Here is a 21,384-nt window from a genome sequence, read left to right as displayed (position 1 = left end):
GTGTGTGTGTGTGTGTGTGTGTGTGTGTGTGTGTGATCCCTGGGTGTAAAGATTCAGTCATTTGCAGGAAGCCCAACTTGTTATGCGGATGCAGGAATCCAGTTTCTGGTCCTCAGGTTTGTGCAGCAAGCACTTTATTAAACCATCTCTTGAGCCTCTAAATTTGAGTTTTAAATACAAACCACCTTCCTACTTTCCAACATACAAGATGCTGGACACCCACCCACACTTAATACACCCCAGTCAGCGAGCCTCATGTTTGGACCACTCCCAAGGCTGTGCTCACTCTTCCCCTAGTCAAGAGAGAGCCAGGTGCAGGTAAATGCTCCACAGACCCTGCCAAGGGTGGCAGAGGAGTCCAGCACACCGCCTGCATGGCCCCCATCCCTGACAGCGGCCAACACCACCGATGTTTCAGAATTCTTTTGACTCTTTCCACCACTAACAACCGCACACCCATTTCCATAAATTCTTTATTTTGGACATTTTAGTAAAAAATCAGTCAGGAAAAATTGAAGAGATTTATTGTATAGTAATCAGACAATTGATTTGAATAAGGCACATTCAACATCATCACTATGGAAATAAATGCAAAAAGCAGTTATGGTGACTTGATAAGTTTGACAAGCCATTAAATTTGTAAATATATAAAGGCAAAACTCTATGGGGTTAAGAAATCTTTGTTAGAGAAACTAAGAGTGTTGGTGAAAATCATTTTTGCTGCACTACTCTTGTGTTCACAGGCTGCATCTGTCTGTCATAGCCAACATCCATGCTCACAGTGCTCCTGTCTTTAACAAGACTGTGGGCCAAAGGCTGTGAGACAAAGCTGTACCATCAGCCGCACTAATGGGGGTGGGGGGGAGGACGGGGACATAAGCCAATGGGAAGGGCACTGAGCCTCACTACTCCTCCTAAGCCTGCGGACTTCTAGGTAAAAGTTATTAAAATTAGTTCAGTGTTAAGAACTCTCTAGAGCTTTTCTGATAATCTCTGTGTGGTACCCAGAAGAACCCTAAATTTTACCTGAAGGGGAAAGAAAGACCCAAGTCTAAAGACAGTTTCTATTTCCCCTGCTTGCTTCTAAGACTTGGTATTACTCAAGAAGGGATTCCTATTTAACAAACAAACAAACAAACAAAAAAACCCCCACCACCAATAAAAAACATACACACACAGGCAAATTATCACAAAGAATTACAACACACATTATCACAAAGAATTACAACACACATAAAAGGCTGAAAAACTGAATACGAAAAGCAATGGTCTAGAAGACAGTACACCAGGTAATAGACTGGTGTGGTGGCACACTACCGTAATCCCATCCTGTAAGAGTCTGAGGCTTGAGAATCATTACTTTGGACTGTGTAGAGACTCGGTATCAAAACCAGAAAATCACTTGTTCTGACCCCAAACTAACATACTGCTTCTTTTCAAAATGACTTTTAAGAGGTCTGGGAATACAGGTTAGTGGTAGGGTACTTTCCTTGAATGTTAAGGCCCTGGGTTTTGAAACAGAGGATAGAAAAGAAAACTGACAAGTCTCACTCAGTTGATTGCACTTATGACAGAAGGAAAAGTGTATTTTAACAAGTAGTAAAAAAAAAAAAAATTGAAAAATAATAAATTTCTAGAATGTATTATATCCTAAATTTGTGTTGACAGCAAACTATGTAAGGCTGTCGTTTTACATAGTTTTAATGAGGAAACGATTGCTTTCCACTTGTGATCTGAGCCACTGACATAGACTGTGTACAAATACTGTAGACATTCCTCTAGAGTCTGAGGTAGCATGGGTCAAAGGCCAACATGACAGTCTGCAAGGCACCTTTTGACGCGATTTGACGTGGTTTTACGTGATGTAATGCTAGTGGCTAAGAGCTTACATGAAAGTTGGATATGATGGCACACACCTGTAGCCTCAGCACTCAGCACACGGAGGTAGGAGAAATTACTGTAAGTTCAAAGTCAGCCTACACTACAGCTACAGAGTTAACACCAGGCCAGACATGGCTATGTGACAAGCCACTAGCATTCAAAACAAATAAGTCTAGAAATACAGAAGAAAAAAATTCAAATATGGCAAATGGATTTTTCTTCAATCCCTGTGTTTTACAATGGGTTGACAGAAAAATTCCATTCACTATGCTTAAACTTTGTGTAGGGTCTTTTCTGAAATCTATATCAGGATTCCTTCAAAATCCCAAATACATACTGTTTCATGTGTGCCCCCATACTTAACTTACTTAACACCAAAGGTTGTGGCCAAAGCCATTTTGTGGCAAATATTTTCAGATCACCTCTCACCCGTGTCTCTGTGATCCTTTTAACTACCAATAGACATCTTCTTAGTGTTTCCTAAAATCCCTCCAGACTCAGGTTGCTTAATGTCTTAAGTGTATACATGATCTCTTAGCAGCAGATGACCCAAAATTGAGTGCAAAATTCCAAGGGCTTTTCCCATCCATGAAAGGAACAGACCTTTTGTGGGTCAAGATCATTTTACTAGAGTTTTACTTTCAAAGTTCACGTACTGATCAACAGCTATTGGCCCCAGTCTAAAATCATGGGATGTAGCTTAACAACGGATATTGGCCATGATTCCTCTTTCTGTTCCCTACAGGAGACCATCTCCCTGTGTTTATCGAATTCCTTCCCTGACAGCATTTCTAACTAGCTGAGGACCTCAAGTCTTTTCTGAAAGAACACTCAGATTCTTATCACAGACAACAGTGAGATTCCAGCAGGGGAGGACAGGGAAGATCCACAGAAAGGGACAAAAGCTCACGGCCCTGCCCTACACCATCCAGCAGCAGCTCATCTGCAGGTCTCTGTCGCCCTGGACAACAGAGCTTCCTGCTACTCCTCAGCTTTAACCCTTTCATGTCTTCCTATCCTTCCTACTATAAGAATGCGCTTTCACTTCATCAATGGCTTTCAAACTTCGCTGTGAAACTCAGCTCCACTGAAATCCTAACAGAGAACCCCAAAACCCAGCAGCCAAGAGCAGGCATGTTCTCACAGGAAGGAGGGGCTGCTGGGTAGGCACAGACAAGTGGCATGGCCAAGTGGGATGTTTTCATTTCTGGTGATTACTAATAATTTCTTCATTGATTCTAATGCTTGGGAAGACTTTTTTGAGCACAGCTGTTCTGACCTCAGCTCACTAACGGAATAAAAGCATACACACACCAGGTTCTTAGGTAGGTAGGTTTGGAGGGTTGAATTCGAGTTTTCTGTTTTCACCTACTCAAAGTGCAAATCTGTGTAAGACACAACCAACCCACAAGTGTATTATTAATGTGAATATTAAGGCCAGGCAGTGGTGCTGCACGCCTTTAATCCCAGCACTTAGGAGGCGGAGGCAGGCAGATTTCTGAGTTGGAGGCCAGCCTGGTCTACAGAGTGAGTTCCAGGACAGCCAGGGCTACACAAAAGAAACCCTGCCTCAGAAAAAAAAAAAAAACAAAAAAAGTGAATATGAAAAAGCACTTAATATGTAGTAGAAGAGTTCTCTAAAATCATTCACATGACACCTCGTCCAGGTCCAAGCACTGCCCTAGAGGCTGGTGAGAGTCCTTGCAGGCAGCAGTGGGGCTGCAGATCCCTGGAGAATCAGATCTTCCTGTGCAACGATTCTATTCTACTGATGTGCTGGACACTTAAACAATACATCATGTTGTATTTTAACCCCGATTGGCCTTAAAAAACAAAGAAAGGAAGTGGGGGGCGCTATGGGGGACTTTTGGGATAGTATTGGAAATGTAATTGAGGAAATTATGTAATAAAAATATTAAAAAAAAAAAAAAAAAAAAAAAAAAAACAAAGAAAAACATCAGGCCAATTGTTAGTTTTATCAAAGTTCAGACTAGAAAGGTTTTTAAAAAGTCAAAGAAAAAAAGCTTCTTTTCTAACACAGTGACGGCCTCCCAGCTGTTTCCTCTCACATGCCAGTCACCTCCTAGCAGGACAGAGCCCTGAGACATGGCCCTTCCATGTCACCTCTGTGACTGGCTTCACAAAAGGCAGCCTCGCTCTTCTATGTTTCTGACAGGCTGGACGGGCAGCACCAGGTGGGAGATGCGGCTCCAGAGCCCACTCAGTTTGTCTGAGTCCATGTGGCTGTAGGAGGTGGGGCTCTCAGAGTTGGTGAACTTAGCCCAGAGTAAATCCCTCACCTTTTCTTCTATTTCCCTGGGGCTTACACTTGCTTCTAACGTTTCCTCCTCCAGCAGGACGGTCAGGACAAGGGCCACATCTTTAAAGGCGGCGTTCTCATGGTCACAGTACTTGTAGAAGATCAGGGTGGAGCCCGCAGGAAGGGATTCGAAGTGGTGGACCACAGCAGCCTTATGGCCATTCTCAAACCCATTGCTAAGCTCCAAGTCGACCAGCAGCTTGACTGTGTCACTGTCCTGCAGGGCCCTTTCGGCTCCGTCTATGGAGACGGCAGTCACCTTCTGGGAAGAGGTGTAGGCGTTGGCGACGTGGTAGCTCAGGCACTTGAGGGTCTCCTTGCCCTCTCGAGCAGCTGTGAAGATGACGGTGGCCGGCTCACGGGGACTCGAGGCATTGAGGTGCTTCTGGAGAAACTTACGCCCTCGCAGCCACAGGAAGGAACTCTGACCTGGGAATTTCTCCTTCAGTTGGCCAAACTGAGCCAGGAAGGCCTCCAAAGCTGGGTTCTGGGGCACCTGCTGGGCTGGGGAAGAATAGTAGCTGTTGACGGAGCTTAGCACAACAGCCACAATCAGGCAGCCGAGAAACACGGAACCTGTCAGATGAGAAAATAACAGAAAATGAGGCGCGTGAGTCAGAAATAATGCTTGTGGAAAGTGGAAATGAAACAGTTTCCTATCCAGTGTTACTGGCAATGCCCAGTTCCTTTATCTGACTCTTCTATATTTTCACACCTCTAATAGAAGCTGAGGCAGGAAGATTGTCATGAATTTGAGGTCAGTCTGGTCTATACAGCAAGAAATAAAACAAAAAGTCTAACAGAAATACCTTCTTTAATCTCTTGAAGCTATCTGGGGATATAATATCTGTGTCAAAGTTATTTATATACTTTGTCATAGTCAATGATCCATTTGATAGTGAGTCATGTGAACTTTCTCCCACATTCTCCAAGTATACAGTAGCTAGAACAGACCACTCTGTACTTAAAACTTAAAAATGACCAAGACGAGGTGATAGATCCTATAAATCTCAGCACGTGGGAGGGCCATGATGCCGCCTTACATAGTGAGATTCGTTCTCAAAGGGGAAAAGGAACAAACAACTTAAACACGCAATCTGAGAGGTTAGCAGCCTCTGACTGAAAAGGCAGTTTCTGAAGGCTGAGGCGGGAATCCTGCCACGTGTCTGAGGTTAGCCTGGGCTGCACAGTGAATCCCAGGTCAGTAAGGCCTACAGACCACAGCCCTGCCTCAAAAAAGCAAAACAAAACAAAACAAAAGGTAGCTTCATTTCTTATCTTCTGTGCAGTGTTTTTCTACTGCTAGCATGGTAGCTCAGTGGTATGGCACTTACTGAGTATGCACCAGGCCCTTAGGCCCCCACTGGGGTCGGGGTGAGGGAGAAGCAGTACATTTCTGACCATGAGGATTTTTATTTATATATATATTTAGTTAATATTACATTATATATTAATATTATATAATATTTAATTATATATATAATTAAATTTGCTTAAACAACATTGCTTTCTGTGCATTTTCTTTAAGGATCTACAAATGATGTAAACCAACTGTAACAAACCAGGTTTGTTCTCACCATAGGTCCAGAGACTCTTTTTATCAGTCTTTCCCAACGTATCCTGTGCAACCTCTTGCTTTTCCTCCACCAACTCTGTCTCCTCTTCATGACTTCCAGCCTCTAGAGTTAGAAGGAACATCAGAGACAGTACACTGTAAGCGTGGGCAGTATTGTTTACCTCTTACCTGGTTACAGGACAGACAGGATGCCTACACTTTTGCAAATTTTCCCTTTATGCAAACCAAAATCGTTGGTTAGCTCATCTCACCGTATCAGGTTCTTTCCCACACAAACACTCCATTTGGAACATGGTTTTATTTTTTATTTTATATTTTTATGATGAACCTCTACAATGGTGGAATTGTGATAGTAGACAATGGTCCATCCAGTCACATTCGTTATTCATTCATCCATCCACTTTATCATTCAAAAGCTACTCATAAAGTTGTTGCTATGGATATGATGCCAGAGAATGCACTGAAAGAAGCGAGCTAAGTGCTTCCTATATAGACTATTGTGATGGAAACACACAGGACACATTAGGTATCAGGGATTTGCAGTGGGACGTAAATTATCAACTCAGTCAATGCTTGGATACTATGCCTTGGCACTAGAAGACAGGCATTTCAGACAGAGCTCTTCAGAGGCTGAGGCAGGAGGATCACTGTGAGTGTGAGGCCAGCTTAGGCTACAGAGTAAGATATTATTTCAAAACAAGAGCAACAACAAAAACTATGTGTGTATATGCTCTCACTGATTTATACACACCCACCTACTGATTTAGATAAGATTTTGCTTTCCAAAAGACAAAACATTCAAAGTTTGAAGTCATAATTCATAAGAAATAAGATACAACTTTTCATAAGCTTTGTCCCTTTTTTGTCATATTGCAAGAGTATAAACAATAAATAAAAACAATAATTTGTGGGGCTGGAGAAATGGACTAGTGTTTAAGAGCCTTGTTGCTTGTCTCGCAGCATCCACATGGTGACTTACAACCATCTGCAGGTCAGTTTGAGGAGATCTGACATCCTCTTCTGACTGTCTTGAGTACAGGCACACACATGGTACACAGACATACTTGTAGGGAAAACACCTAAACACATAAAATACATTTTTTTAAAAAATGCAATTTGTGGGCCCTCATGATGGCTAGGTGGGTGACAGTGACGCTACAGCGCTAATGACCTGAGCTCAGCTTCCAGGAGACACATGTTAGATGAGCTGAAATGATTCATGCAAGTTGTCCTTTGACCTCCATAAGTACACTCTGGCAACACACACATACACTGAAAGAACATTTAAATGTGTAGGTAGCGAGTTAATACGGTGACTGAGCTAGTCTAGGGGACTGGGGACCTGTCCAGCATCCCATTGCTGTGAATGACTTCCACCACACTCTTGGGGCATCACAAGCAGGGTAACAGCAGTCCAGAAGGTTCCCTCACCAGGCACAGGCAGTCGTCTCCTCAGTGAATCCTGGCTCCCTGGGCCTGCGTTGGAATGGCCCAGACTCTGGCCATCGGTAGAGTCTACAGCAAGCAGTTCCTGACCAGCTTCACCCCTGTCACCTGCTCCCTCTGGGGGCGCTGCAGAGCTGCTCTCCAGGTGTTCATCAGCTTTACCCCTGTCACCTGCCCCCTCTGGGGGCGCTGCAGAGCTGCTCTCCAGGTGTGCATCAGCTTCACCCCTGTCACCTGCCCCCTCTGGGGGCGCTGCAGAGCTGCTCTCCAGGTGTGCATCAGCTTCACCCCTGTCACCTGCCCCCTCTGGGGGCGCTGCAGAGCTGCTCTCCAGGTGTTCATCAGCTTCACCCCTGTCACCTGCCCCCTCTGGGGGCACTGCAGAGCTGCTCTCCAGGTGTGCATCAGCTTCACCCCTGTCACCTGCCCCCTCTGGGGGCACTGCAGAGCTGCTCTCCAGGTGTGCATCAGCTCTTCCTCCCAAGCCACTTTGAGAGCAGTTAGGATCCAGATCCAGGGTGTCTCTGCCCGCATGTTCTGAGTGGGGGTGATGCCCGAGCTCTGTGTCCTGAGAACTCGGGCTGCTCTCCAGCTCTGCTTTACCCAGTGGAGGTTTCTCTAACGCTGGTTCCTCTGGACTTTCTGACCTGTCACCTGTGTCTGCATGCTCCTGAGCTCTGGCCCCTATTTCATGGTGGTCTTCTTTAAGATCAGATGTGGGCTGTAGGGGCTGGGCTTCTGCAGTGTTACTTGGTGTGACTCTGGTGTCCTGTGCTTGAGAGTTTACTGATGGATCATTTTCCAAAACGTTTTGTGAGTCTAGTGAGACAAGAATGTTTTATTTTAAACATTTCCCTCATAGCAAACAAGGTCTGCAATTACACATACACACACACACACACACACACACACACAGAGACACATACCCTTTTCTTTTTCATGATTTACAATGTACTTTTCCTAACTCTTACTTCTCTGGTCTCCTATCAAGGGTAAAACAAGCTGTCCGTGCTAATAAAGCTAATAGCTAATAATAATATAAAGGAATACTTAATAATAATAATAAAGTTATGCTAACTATATCCTCTTGATCAGGGTGGTAGCACATACTTACTGCAATCCCAGCCCTTGAGAGGCTGATACGGGAGGATCGTTGAGTTCAAGGCCAGCTTGTGTTACAGAGACAGACTGTGCCTCAACAACAACAGAAATGGGTACTTTTTTCATCTATGCTCCTCCCTCCTTTTTACCTTCCCTTGCATCATTTTAACAAACCAAGTTCTAGATATCTCATGTTTTTTTTTTTTTTTTTTTTTGGTTTTTTCGAGACAGGGTTTCTCTGTATAGCCCTGGCTGTCCTGGAGCTCACTTTGTAGACCAGGCTGGCCTCGAACTCAGAAATCCGCCTGCCTCTGCCTCCCGAGTGCTGGGATTAAAGGCGTGCGCCACCACGCCCGGCTGATATCTCATGTTTGTAGGTAAAATACCAGGATATACATCTCTAAAAAAATGAGGAGAAACACTTCTACAATATTTAAAAGTGAGTAATTACTTTTTTTTAAAAGTGTAAGTTGGGCTGGTGAGATGGCTCAGCGGTTAAGAGCACTGACTGCTCTCCCAGAGGTCCTGAGTTCAAGTCCCAGCAACCACCTGGTGGCTCACAACCATCTGTAATGGGATCCGATGGACTCTTCTGGTGTCTGAAGACAGCTACAGTGTACTCATATAAATAAAATAAATAAATCTTAAAAAAAAATAAAGTGTAAGTAACTTCTTCACATTACCAAATATGTGTCATTTGTGTTCTCCTAGGCGTCTCATGAACCTCTTTTTGTCTCCCGTGTAGAGGTAGGATGGACTGCAGGGCCTTCTGCATTCTAGGTAACTCTTTACCACTTAGCTACGGCCCCTGCCAAGGCAGGCAACGAGAGGGACTATGCTAGTAACAGGTGAGTTGGATGTTAAGTCCATGGGGCGCAGTATACTGTTCTACTTTTGTTCACTTCAAAACATTCTTAATGAACAATTTAAAGCAGGTCTAACAAGAGGGCTCAGCAGATAAAGGCACTGTCTGTCAGGCTGGCACCTCATTTGATCCATGAGACCTGCACTGTAGGAGAAGGGAACCAACTCCCGAAGGTTGTCCTCTGCCCTTCACATACACTCACAGACACACAAGAGAAATTAATACAATGCTAAAAGACAACTCATGCTCTCTTTCTATTCTGAAAAAACTATCTCACATTTGCCTATTCTATACCACACAGAGACACAGACACACAGATGCTCAGAGACTCACAGACACACAGTATATACTCACACAGAGACACACACAATACAGACTCTTATACAGACACAGACTCACACACACACACACACACACACACACGCACACACACACAGAGACTTACATATATCCACACTCACTCTCAGACAGACAGACAGACACAGCCCTGAAAGGATGAAGACTTTCCATTTTATGAACGGTCTCCTCTGCATCACAGGCTTTCTTTCTTTCTTTCATGAATAGAACTCTAAAGACAAGTCTACCATTGTTTTACAAGATGCATAACATTTTGCTAAAATAACCATTCCTTACTACTGGAATCTAAAACATTTATTTTTCTTATAATTGTATTTGCCAGGCAGTGGTGGCGCATGCCTTTAATCCCAGCACTCGGGAGGCAGAGGCAGGCGGATTTCTGAGTTCCAGGACAGCCTGGTCTACAGAGTGAATTCCAGGACAGTCAGGGCTACACAGAGAAACCCTGTCTCAAAAAAAAAAAAAAAAAAGAAAAAAGAAAAGAAAAAGAAAAAGAAAAAATATATATTTGATATTATATAAAACTCAGTAAATGTAAAAAAGGTCATAATATTAACAAACTAACCCACTGAGTTATATATTTTTTAAACTTAAGGTTTTGGTCCTTGGAGACATTCTTCCTTAACACAGCCCCATTTCCTACAGCAGAGGCCTCAGTGCCATGAGGCTCAGTCCTTACCTCCCACAGGCTTACCTCCCACAGGATCCCTGCAGCCACTGTCGCTCATGTCTGTGTTCTGGCTCTTCAGACTTTGGGACATCTTTTTAGTGTCTGGGTTTTGTAGTGGAGATACCTTGGTTTCTTCTTGCCCCAGGTTCCAATAGACTCATGCTCCCCATGGAAGCAAGAAGCAAGGAACAGACAGTGACTACAATGAAATGAGAACAAATATTCAAATGACTTTTTATCCATTCAAGGGCAAAACACCAGTTTCAGCTCCTTAAATAAGATCTCTTTTGTCTTGTGTTGTTTCTTAAACTCTTAAGAAATGTTGCTTTCTGGCTTTCAGGAGCATCACATCCCAAGCCCAGACAATGGAAAGGACAACTCCTGGAACTATGAATCCCGTACAGACGCTGCCACCTCCTAAACACCCTCGTAGACTGACGAGAGTAGAAACAGTAAGACCAAGCGAGCAGGATCCTAGAACACTTTGAATTTAGACAGGAACCCCTCTTGAAAGCAGACATGGAGGCAATCACTGTGACTGTCCCGAGCTGCCCGTTTCAGGTCACTCAGATCACAGGTGTTTGATCATTTATGGCCAGGTAACTGCTCCAGTGCTGCCGGAAGATGCAGCAAGCACTCATCTGGAATCTTACGGAGACACCGACCCATTCACACCATGTCCTTGCATTGTTCAGAGAAGAACAGTAAGTACAAGAGTTCCTCAAAAGCAACAGAGTCAGGAGCCATTCCTAAGCCATAAAATCAGGTCGCCGTGAGGCCTTACTGTGGGGCACAATTGTTCAGTAAGTTACCTGACCTTGGGTTAGATACAACACAGGTCATACAGCTTTGTAAAGTGTTACACTTCTACTTGAGAGGCACATAAAGCTAGCTTTCTTTGAATTTTTCTATGGCACTCTCACATATTAAAACTTTTATGCATTTCAACCTCACCTACTTATTATAGTGCCCAGGGTACAGTAAAACTTCATATATTGTTTGAAAAGCATCTTTAAAAACTACAAGGAGACAGTTCAGCAGGTAAAAGTATTTGCCCCTATAACAGATGACCAAGGGTTAGGACAGGCTCAGTGGTATAGCTCTGGCCTAGCATGCACAAGACTGGAGGTTCAATCCCCAATATTGCAAAATAAAACACAGAACCACCAACCTATGATTGAGTGACAGGACCCACATAGTGAAAAAAAAAAAAAACGACTTCCAGAGGTTATCCTCCAACCACAATCTCTACATACAGAATCATGCAATGCAAACACATAAAGGTTATTTTTTAAAAAGAAAATGAATGCATGTGGTATATAATCTAGAGAATGGAGACCTAGGACCACGCCCTTTTTTCTAAAGACCGTCTTCTCTTTTCCTCTCTTTAAGCTCTTATCTGATACTTCAGCTTTTGTGTCTGTGCATATGTGTGTGGTAACACAGGGCCTCTTCCAGGCTTGGAAAGTGTTTCTACCACTGAGATACATCCCTGCTCTCAGGGTATCTCCCTCCTTTGTTGTTTGAGACATCAGCTCTGTACATATTTCTGGCAGGCCTAGAACTTTCTATACAGCCTAGGCAATCCTCCTGCCTGAGTGCTGGGATCAAGGCATGGGCTACCACTCCCAGCCTCCTGGTAATAAATATGATAGTAAAAGTAAGAACTTGAGAAAATATTCTAGTATATTATTTAAAAAAAATTCAGAAAGAATATTCATTAAGTCTCAGTGGCAGACTTTAAAACTTGGGCAAGGTCCCAGATTTAATCATTAGCACCACATTTAAAAAAAACATTAAAAATATATCAAATAATTCCATTTACAGGAAGTTCTAGACTGAGTAAATGATTAAAATCTACAGTGAAAGAAACATGTAGAGGAGGGAGTGTGGACTAGAAATCAACAAGGGAGGAAAACCTAGGCCATCAGCATTTTTATTTGCCTTCAAATTTAAAGCCTGTGTGGTTACTGTGTCTTTTACTCTTAACATTGTGACAAACAGCATGTCCCAAAATGTCTCATTGGAAAGCAGCAGCAAAGGAGCTACCACAGAAATGTCCTCAAGGCTCAGCACACACTTCTCCTCACTGACGTCAAGCCCTCACCTCTGTACAGGGTTGAAGCCGCATTCCCTCAGAACAGAAGCGCAACAGACATGTTTTTTACCTCAACTCACAAGTCATATGGTCTGGTATCTGAGCGATCTGGAGGCTGATGTTTCAGAATCATGCATATCGTTCTGAGCAGTGACAAGCCCATATTAGGAAGCAACTTTTGTGTGGAACATCACAGAGTGTGCGGCAGAAGCCGGATGTAGTGGCTTCAGCCACTCCTAGCACTTGGGAGGCAGGGGCAGAAGGATCATGTGTTTGAGGCCACACTAGGCTATATGGCAAGCTCCAGGTCAGCCTGGGCTACACGAAAGTCATGTTGAAAAAACAAAGTGAGGCTATGCCTTATAGTGATTAAAATGTGCTGTTGGAGACCTTTTGTTAACAAAAAACCTGATCCTTAACAGTCCGAAAAAGGTATCTGATGGTATCTTTCCCACAAAGCATAGACTGTGTCTCAATTGGCACAAACTCAATTATTTTTTAGTGAATCTCTTCCAAGTTCAATTGTGAAATGTTGGTTTTCAGCGTCCCGTAGTAATTAATTTTTCTACTTAAGTAGAACTTGGCTTAGTTCTCTCAGGATCATGTGCACTCTAACCCTAGTCATTCTGCTTTATCTTCTTTAGGTTATGGAACTGGTTACAACTGTTTAGAGTCATTCTCTACTCATGGAGACTATACTAAACTGAGTTTACATTCTTCTGGCAAATGTGACAAAATGTGAACGTCTTTCAGACTGGGACCGACACATGCTTATGTCCTGCGGTTTTCTCTGTGTTTAAGGGCATTAGTAACTTTCAGAAACGAATAGTAGGTAAGGGAGATGTTGTAATGGGTAAGAACACTTGCTGTACAAACATGAGTACCTGAGTTCAAATCCCCAAGGGTGGGTGAAGCCTGCTGGTCAGCTGGCTAAGCCAAAATAGTAGAAATAAAGTGAAAACTGATAAAGAAAAACAAATGATACTCTCTGCTAGCCACCACATATGTATGCGTGCACAAATCATGTGCATGTATCACACCCCCACACACCCCACAAGAAAAAAAGTAACAAGATATATTTCGTACCCATAAGGCCCTATAATGACAACTAGGAGCACATGGGGTGAACTTCTACCCCAAGAGCTTCAACCACAGCTGCCTATACATTTTGTAACAAGCTGGAAGAAAGACAGGGCAAGGGGAAGCTGCCTGAGTGGAGGAAAACCAGGACTGTCAGGGCAGCTGGACCTTGCTCATCCTTCATGTTCTGTCTGGTATGGCCAAAGGGACCCGGGGGAAACCAAGGAAAGACAGACTTGGAGAAGACAGGAACAGAGGGGAAGGGCTAGGTACCAGGAAGCAACGAACACGGGGTTGGGAATAAAGTTCAGTATAAAGGGAGTAAAAGACCATGAGTGCCTGCCGGATATTAGTTTAGACAGTAATGACATCATCACAAATGTATGGCAATGGGGTCTGATAAGGCTCTCAAAAGAACAGATAAAAGAACATGGTACCTTGGATACGAAAAGATTTGCCTTCCTGTTCTAGCACCCAAGAACACAGCACACCTAACAATCGTGATTGTTACTATTTATGGAATGCTGTTTTTGATCTTTAATAGAGTGCTCTCTTCTTGGTGCCGGGAGCCAAACACATAACTCAATCTTTGCAACACTGAACAAAGTAGAAAAACTAGTCTAATTCTTACTTTCCAAACCAAGATGCCAGCTAAAGGTAGTCAGGATCTGAGGTTAGGCAGTCTGCCTAGGGCACCCAACATTTTAACCATCACCCTAAAAAGCAAAAACAAAACAAAAAACCCCAGTAAACACTGCAAAGGTCCCTGACCCTGGTTCAGTTGATCTTGGTTTGAACTGGGACTCTAACAGATAGTCTGAGTAAATTGGCAGATTCAACACCCCTCCAACAGCCACCCCTCAAGACAAGGTGGCTAGCTGGCACGGACCTGACTATGTAGTCCAAAGAATGTACCTGCCTCTGCCTCCCGGGTGCTGGGATAAAAGGTCTGGGCCACCATGCCCAGCTCAGATCCATAACATTTTTCAAAAAATGTTTACTTCAAGGTTGTAGAAATCCTCTGGTAACACCAATTTATATCACACTCAAGTTTTCTACCTGAGACAACATGGCTTACTACTGTCTGACAGCCCAACATCAACCTTGTCCTGCCATCAGATTTAAGTTTTTGACAATTGAAGCATCAAGTTCTAGCTGGCTATGATTTTGCCCTTTTCTCTATTTTCTGCCTCACTGTCCTGAACATTTTGTATCCCATGATGGTAAAGGACACAACAGTATGAGGCAGGCACCATCACTGTCACACACTTGAAACCCATTAGAATGCCCAGGCCATTTACTAGCGCCCAAATTAGAATATAATGAAAAGCTATTATTTTCCTCTCATGAAAAGCAGTTTTTACTGGGCTTGGTGACACCTTTAATCCCAGCACTTGGGAGGCAGGGGCAGGCTCTGTGAGTTTTAAGAGCAATCTGGTCTCTAGTCTAGACACCCTGTCTCAGTGGGGGAAAAGGTAGTTTTCAAGCTGACTTCACTCTTTTAAACAGCCAGGATATATGCAGGCTGTCATGTTCTTTGAATGCTACGGCCTTAGCTTAGCATATTTACTTGGCCGAGGCTCCTTCCCTGTTAACTTGGGACAGTATAACCTCAGTCAACCACATTCCAGAAGAGCAGCCTCCCTGGGGAAAGTGTCCCCTCCTGTCTGTTCCAATGTTTCTATTCCCAAATCTGCCAGAAAATAAAAAAGTTATGATGGTCATTTAAAAATGTTACTATTACATGTATTTTGATCAACTCTTCACACTCCAGAGACTGTAGCATGTACAATTGAAAGAGTATCTCAGGTAATTTTGATTTTAAACATTAGGACTTTATCAAATCATATTTTAAAATCCATTATTCACATTTACTATAGTGTCCTAATCTAATATTTTAAAAATACTTAAAAACAAAACAAAAAACCTCCCAAGACCTAAGCTACAAAAGGCTTCCAAGTTTTCCTTTCTGCTCAGTTTAGCTCTTCCTCATGGTGTTGAGACTAGACTATACACTGGGTGTGCTGTCACATATGAATTTTCATACTAAAAGTGACTAGTTTTTCAGTTCTTTCTCTGGTTCATATACTCATGTTGTTTTACAATGTCCTAACCGAGAGCTGCTGCAGAGGTCAGAACCGTTCTGATGAACTGCTCAACTTGTCCTCATGGTGTTCTGAGAGCTCACCAGGTTCCCATCCTTTTAAGTCACGTGCACTAATGCAGGTCTCAATGTATGGTCCACAGACTACCCACGGTATTTTCCAGACTAAAAGATTTAACTTAAAAAGTACTGGCAGTCATTGCTTGTTTCAAGAACTCAATGGTATCAATTCTATGTATTTTGATACCACTAAAGAGCAAAAATTTTGTTTCTGTTCTCTTAATATTTAAATCTCATACACGTAGAACCTTAGCATTATGTCCTTGGGGCATAGACATTAACTAAAAAATGAAGAGGCAATAATACTTGCCTCTAAAAAGTATGTTTTGGGAAGAGCTTTAGGATCAACGATATGGGAGTAAGTACGTCATTGCCAATTAACAACTAACTTCACTCAATCTGGCAGTCCGGGACACACAGTGTACTTCAGGTACCAAGTGAGAACCTCCGCCATGACAGACATATGGCAGACACAGGAGTGGCTCACTAGAATCCATCCTTTAAAGAGACAAAAGCCAGGCTTCACATGTGGAAAGCAAGATTTATTGCATATCAACAACTAGTCCTCCACTTCCCCACTTAAGGGATGTCAGTTTTATCAGCGGAGGTGCCGTGCCATATAAGGGAAAGCCCAATCTTCTCCTTTGCCAATTCTTTCTGAGACTAGTGCATGAATCAGTACCTGCTCATGAGATCAAAACAAAAACAAAAAAACCTGCTGAGTCATTTCAAAAAGATTTTATTTCCAAATTAAGACTCGTAAGAAAGCAAGCCAGGTGCCCCCTGCTTCTGGTTGTGACTGAATTGTCGGCACAACGAACCATACTGAACCCATTTAAAAACTCTCATGAGAACAAAGACCATAAAGACCCTGGAGAGGAAAGAGAACAACCTGGGCCCTTGACGTCTCTGCTTCTACACAGGCACTGGATCACCTAGAATCTTAAGTGAAAAATTAAAAATGTCCAGTGGCTTCTCAGATGTTCCCAGGAGCCTTTTCTAAGTTGCTTAACTCCAAATCTGATTCCATGATTTCCATGACCAGAATCCTAGAGCGTGGCCAATGTTCAGTAGCACATTCTTACGGCTAAGCCAGAGCATCCACTAGACCACTCTAAAGTTATACGGAGTCAAGCTTTATCATTTGTTATAAACTCCATAGCCTAGGTTATTTTTCCATTTCCATGGGAGGACACTGAGTTCAGCCACCACAAGACAAGACAGTCTTTGGTTTTATAGAGACAAGTAAGTGTAAACTGGCAGCAGTAACACATTTTCTGTAACCTGTGTAGGTATTGCCAAATAGTATGTGACAGGACCAGTTATCAACACTGTAATACTTACACTGAGGATAGAACAGTGTCAAAGAATGGTTATATATATATATGAAAAAATATTTACATGTACATACACACATCTCTCATTATTGATCAATATAAGAGGAGAAAATTAGAACAATGTAGTGTATTAAAATTTATTAGAATCTAGAATCCAGCTACAAGAACATGTTCTTATAACAGGTACTGATAGAAAAACAGTTAATAGGGCATACAACATGGGGCCTCCCCTCCAGGACTACATTATCTTATCAATACTTAGGTTGTGGTGATTTTCAAGAGGGGCCAGGTAGTTCTAAAGCATTTATAGGGGCTATAGGTTAGTCTGGTTCTAGGTAAATACTCTGGCTGCAATATCAACTAAATTTATGCTAAAATATGCATAGACCACAGAAGCAGACCCAACACTTTATGCAGTTGACAGAGTAGTAACAGCAGTCTGAGTCAGTCTTAGAAAGGGGGAGCCTTGGTTTAACTTAGTGGAAGAGCACTTGCCTAGCATGCACAAGGCACCCAGATTCAATCCCCAGCACCTTAAAAAAATACTAAGAAAGAAAAAGAGAAGGAAAACAGAAACAAGTTCATTCTTCTTCTCCCCTAGGCTATGAACACAAAGCCCTTGAGAGTCTCCATGATTCTGTTACACAAGTCATTTGCTTTGGCCAAGTTTCTTGTTTAAGGTTTTGTCTGTTCTGGACAAAATTAATTGTAATGCAGGATTAAAGCCAGCTACTCTGGAGTCATGTATCTTTTTTCTAACCAGTGGAGGACCCAGAAGAAATGGATGGCAAGCTTTTTCAAAGGTCCACCTGGTAAGATTTTGAGGTGCCCACTCAAGTGGGAAAGACCAAGGCAGAACAAGGCTTCTATTAGCAGGATTGTCAGGGTAACATTCAGGGCAGTAGTCAGCCCTGTTAATACGGTCTAAGAACACTTGGTAACATTCATTTTCAACAAGTTCAGTTTGGTACAACCAGTGCCCTAGTTCTAAACTAGGGAACCACTGCTGCCCACAATCAGGGCAGTGTGAATTATCGGAGAACATCTGGGCTTAGATAGACAACACAAAGCAATGTAACAACAAAAAGCAACAATGACAGAGAGAGGGAAGCAATAAGCAACAGTCAGTCCAGTTACAGTTTCCTTTAGCAACTTGTCAGTTCAACAACACTGGAGTGCTGAACCTGGCTTGCACCTTAGTGCAGTTCTTCAAGATCTTGAAGTTTATTCTTCACTTAATTGCAACTCAGTCTCTGTACTCAGGGACCAGTCCAGTCTAGAATACTGTCAGTCACTTACTAGCAGCACAGATCACAGAATAGCTCCTTCAAAGGAAAGCCAGGCCTCTAGTCCAAGCCAGTTGCTTTTTCCTGTCCAGTATTAGCGGGAGGCAGAACCACACAGGCTCTTGCTTTGCTCTGGTGAAACAGACGCTCTGATGGATCCGGTAAGTCTTCTGCTGGTGCAGGCAGTCTCGCCAATAGCACTTGACAGTGATGTAGTAAGGTCAGGAAGACCTGGTGGAGTAGATCCAGTGAAGTCAGCCTTGAAAGGACCTTTATCTGGACCCAGGCACAGAGAAGTCGCTGGTGTTGAGTTTGCAGGATGGTCTGGGAATGCGTCACACACCTGTAAATAATAAAACTTCAGACGACTCATATGGGCTTTGCAGTTGCTCAAAGTATTACAAACATGCACTTGAGAATTATGTGCACCAGTCAAGGTGCCACAACAGTCTCACAGGGTTCCCTACAACTTAGTTTAGGTCAAACCATCCCAAGCTATTTGGAAGTTAACACTGGGATGGGTTCTGAACCACTTAGGATTTAAACAAGGATTGGTGTGATTCTTTTTTAGACTATATTTTATTTGTTTTGCTTTTTACTACCTTTGTATTTTGAGAATAAAAGATCTGTGTATATTGGCCAAGCAGTGGTGGCGCACGACTTTAATCCCAGCACTTGGGAGACAGAGGCAGGTGGATTTCTGAGTTTGAGGCCAGCCTGGTCTACAGAGTGAGTTCCGGGACAGCCAGGGCTATACAGAGAAACCCCGTCTCAAACAAAACAAAACAAAACAAAAAAACCAAACAAACAAAACAAAAAATCTGTATATCACTTCTGTAAAACAGGTACCATATGGTATCCTTATAACAGGAGGGCAGCAGTAACTATGACAGCCTTTCCAACACAGACTTCAATCTAACAAAGAAAAAAGCCTTAGCAAACTATTAGATAGCTAACCATAAGAAATTAAAAATTCTTTTAAAAGCTGAAAAAAAGGAATCAATGGGGCAAGTCTCACTGTTGAATTTATCGGTATAGGTTGACACACATTGCCATTTTGGGATGACATGTAAAACCCTACATGAGCAATAGACCCAAGGTATTTTCATGATCCTGGATGTAACACACACATAGTAGGCAAGGACACATACATGGATCAAGATGAATGCACAGGAGGCGCCAGATTATCAAATTATAGTACGTGCCCCTCCAACATGCAATAGTTCTTATAAATCCTGATGCTCAATCCTGTGAGAACAGGAACACTAAAGATAATGTTAACAGGGGCCTCAAAAGCAGGAGGAACTAGTGTTGACCCCACTCAATGCCAATCTATCTTAGAGACTTTTGGATTTACAATGGCAAAGGGAAATGCGAGTGAGCCCTGAGAATGCTATAATGCTATAAACGCACATTTTCATAGCAGATGGAAGTCAGTCTAAATATACTGATGTGCTTTTAAGGTCAGTTAACTGGGTACTAGGCTACCAATTCAGCTCCCAGTTTCTAGAAATACTTTTAAGTAAGTATGTGGGTCAAACACCAAAACCATGCTCACAAGAAAAAGCCCATACAAGCGTCATACCTCCAGAATTCGTGAATAAAAAGAACTATCACTGTCTCCTGTTTCTCCAACCACCAGCCACTTCACTCAGGCTTTACACTCGCAATGACAGGTCAAGAACGACAAGGGAACCAAAAAAGGTCATGGAAAGACCAGATCCCAACACTAACAACTTCACTACCATTTTTTGCTTCAACGCCTCAGGACCAAGCCCATAGTCTTTATGTCAACCCTAAGACTCTCAGGACTTCCTAATAATACTCCAGCTCTTCCGACTTTAATCTTTGTATGGCTGAAAGGGCACAAGGAAAACAGTACCTGGTTTTTAAAAATTTCCCCAGAAATTCCATACAATGTTGCTGGGTTTGCTGCTGCTATTTTGTCACTATAGCATACACAGCCAGAATTGTTGAGTTTTCCTTATGACATGGATTTCATTCCCTATCACAAGTATCTCTTTAACATATTGTTGTATCTTATTTGTTTTGTGTATGGGTGTGGGCATGGACACGCCAGCACACACATGTGGAAGTCAGAGGACTAGGATGTGATCTCAAGCAGGCTGTCGGGCTTTGGGACCAGCTCCTTTACCCCTTTAGCCAGTTTTAAGAAAGTAAGTGCAAATACAGGACAGCCTAACCCCTGCACTCTAATGACAGGCACATAGATCAACAGAACAACTTTGTAAATTAATTTGCCTGTACCTAATAAGCGAAAGATATCTATTTCCTGTAATCTCAAACTCTTTAGAAATATACTCATAGCCGGGCGTGGTGGCGCATGCCTTTAATACCAGCACTCGGGAAGCAGAGGCAGGTGGATTTGAGTTCGAGGCCAGCCTGGTCTACAGAGTGAGTTCCAGGACAGTCGGGGCTATACAGAGAAACCCTGTCTCACCCCCCACCCCCCAAGAAAGAAATATACTCATGAATGAGACTCTCACAAATGCTTTCAAAGGTGGAAATAAAACCTCCATGGTAGCCCAGTGTAACCGTGGACTAAAGGCTAAATGTCCACGAATGAGATGAATCAACTGAACTGAAGTACTGCCACAGAATGAACACAGTGACAAAGATGAAATCCAAAATGTGGAGTTTAATACAGCCTCTTCCCTGTCACCCCACATTAGAAACTGAATCCAGGGCCTCATATGTGCTAAGCAAGCGCTTGACCACTGAGACCATTTTTTCTTCTTGTAACTTGGTGGAGGACAAAAACATTCTATCATAAATACTAATGGGTTACAGTATCTCTGTTCATTATTTTATAACTTAAAATAGCAGAAATAGCAGTAAGACAGAGGGGAAAAAAACAGGCAAAACTAGCCTTTATACAGAGGACAAGAGGAATTGACCCTGCTCAGAAGCAAAGTAGGTACCAAACACTGGGGTACAGAGGAGCCCTATTGTCAGACACTGCACTTGGAGACAGGCAGAATAGCCAAGGTGCCACAGCACATACAGAGAAAATAGTCTTCTACACTTCCTGAGTCCAGATTGGGATCCGTGTTATAGGTGAAGGCTTATTGACTTTTAAATGAATTAAAAAAAAAAAAGCCACTCAGATATCACAGGACATTTAGTAAGGTATATATAGACAAAGCCAGCACACCTCACATTTCCAAACAAAATGACTGATC

General features: G+C 42.7%; 2 protein-coding genes across 6 annotated transcripts in view; both read right to left on the bottom strand.

Moving 5' to 3' along the window:
- Nucleotides 1–508: 508 nt before the first annotated feature.
- LOC110296291 (torsin-1A-interacting protein 2) overlaps nt 509–21,384 on the bottom strand; it is a 33,382-nt gene continuing 12,506 nt past the window's right edge. For 4 of the 5 annotated variants that reach the window (XM_085842151.1, XM_085842144.1, XM_085842147.1 and 1 more), the window contains exons 2-5: nt 10,241–10,415; nt 7,209–8,042; nt 5,779–5,880; nt 509–4,777 (exon numbers count right to left, since the gene is read on the bottom strand). In XM_085842151.1, coding sequence (XP_085698277.1) covers nt 4,020–4,777; nt 5,779–5,880; nt 7,209–8,042; nt 10,241–10,307 — 1,761 coding nt within the window. In that variant the 5' untranslated portion in view covers nt 10,308–10,415 and the 3' untranslated portion in view covers nt 509–4,019. Of the gene's footprint in view, nt 4,778–5,778; nt 5,881–7,208; nt 8,043–10,240; nt 10,416–18,194; nt 18,282–21,384 lie in introns of those variants that run through there. The other variant, XM_085842130.1, reaches the window with a different exon arrangement.
- LOC110303233 (torsin-1A-interacting protein 2) lies at nt 16,282–18,196 on the bottom strand. The gene has a single exon (XM_029482666.2). The coding sequence runs from the start codon at nt 17,938–17,940 to the stop codon at nt 17,545–17,547; it is 396 nt and encodes a 131-aa protein (XP_029338526.1). The 5' UTR covers nt 17,941–18,196; the 3' UTR covers nt 16,282–17,544.

Source organism: Mus caroli, unplaced genomic scaffold (genome assembly GCF_978045245.1).
Source record: "Mus caroli unplaced genomic scaffold, Mus_caroli_1 scaffold_1, whole genome shotgun sequence".
In the NCBI taxonomy this organism is placed as follows: domain Eukaryota; kingdom Metazoa; phylum Chordata; class Mammalia; order Rodentia; family Muridae; genus Mus; species Mus caroli.
The sequence above is the reverse complement of the archived record's forward strand: the minus strand, read 5'-3'. Positions and strand labels throughout refer to the sequence as shown.

Excerpts from the sequence above, each read along its gene's own strand:
- LOC110303233 (XM_029482666.2), bottom strand. The coding sequence starts at position 17,940 with ATGTTCTCCGATAATTCACACTGCCCTGATTGTGGGCAGCAGTGGTTC.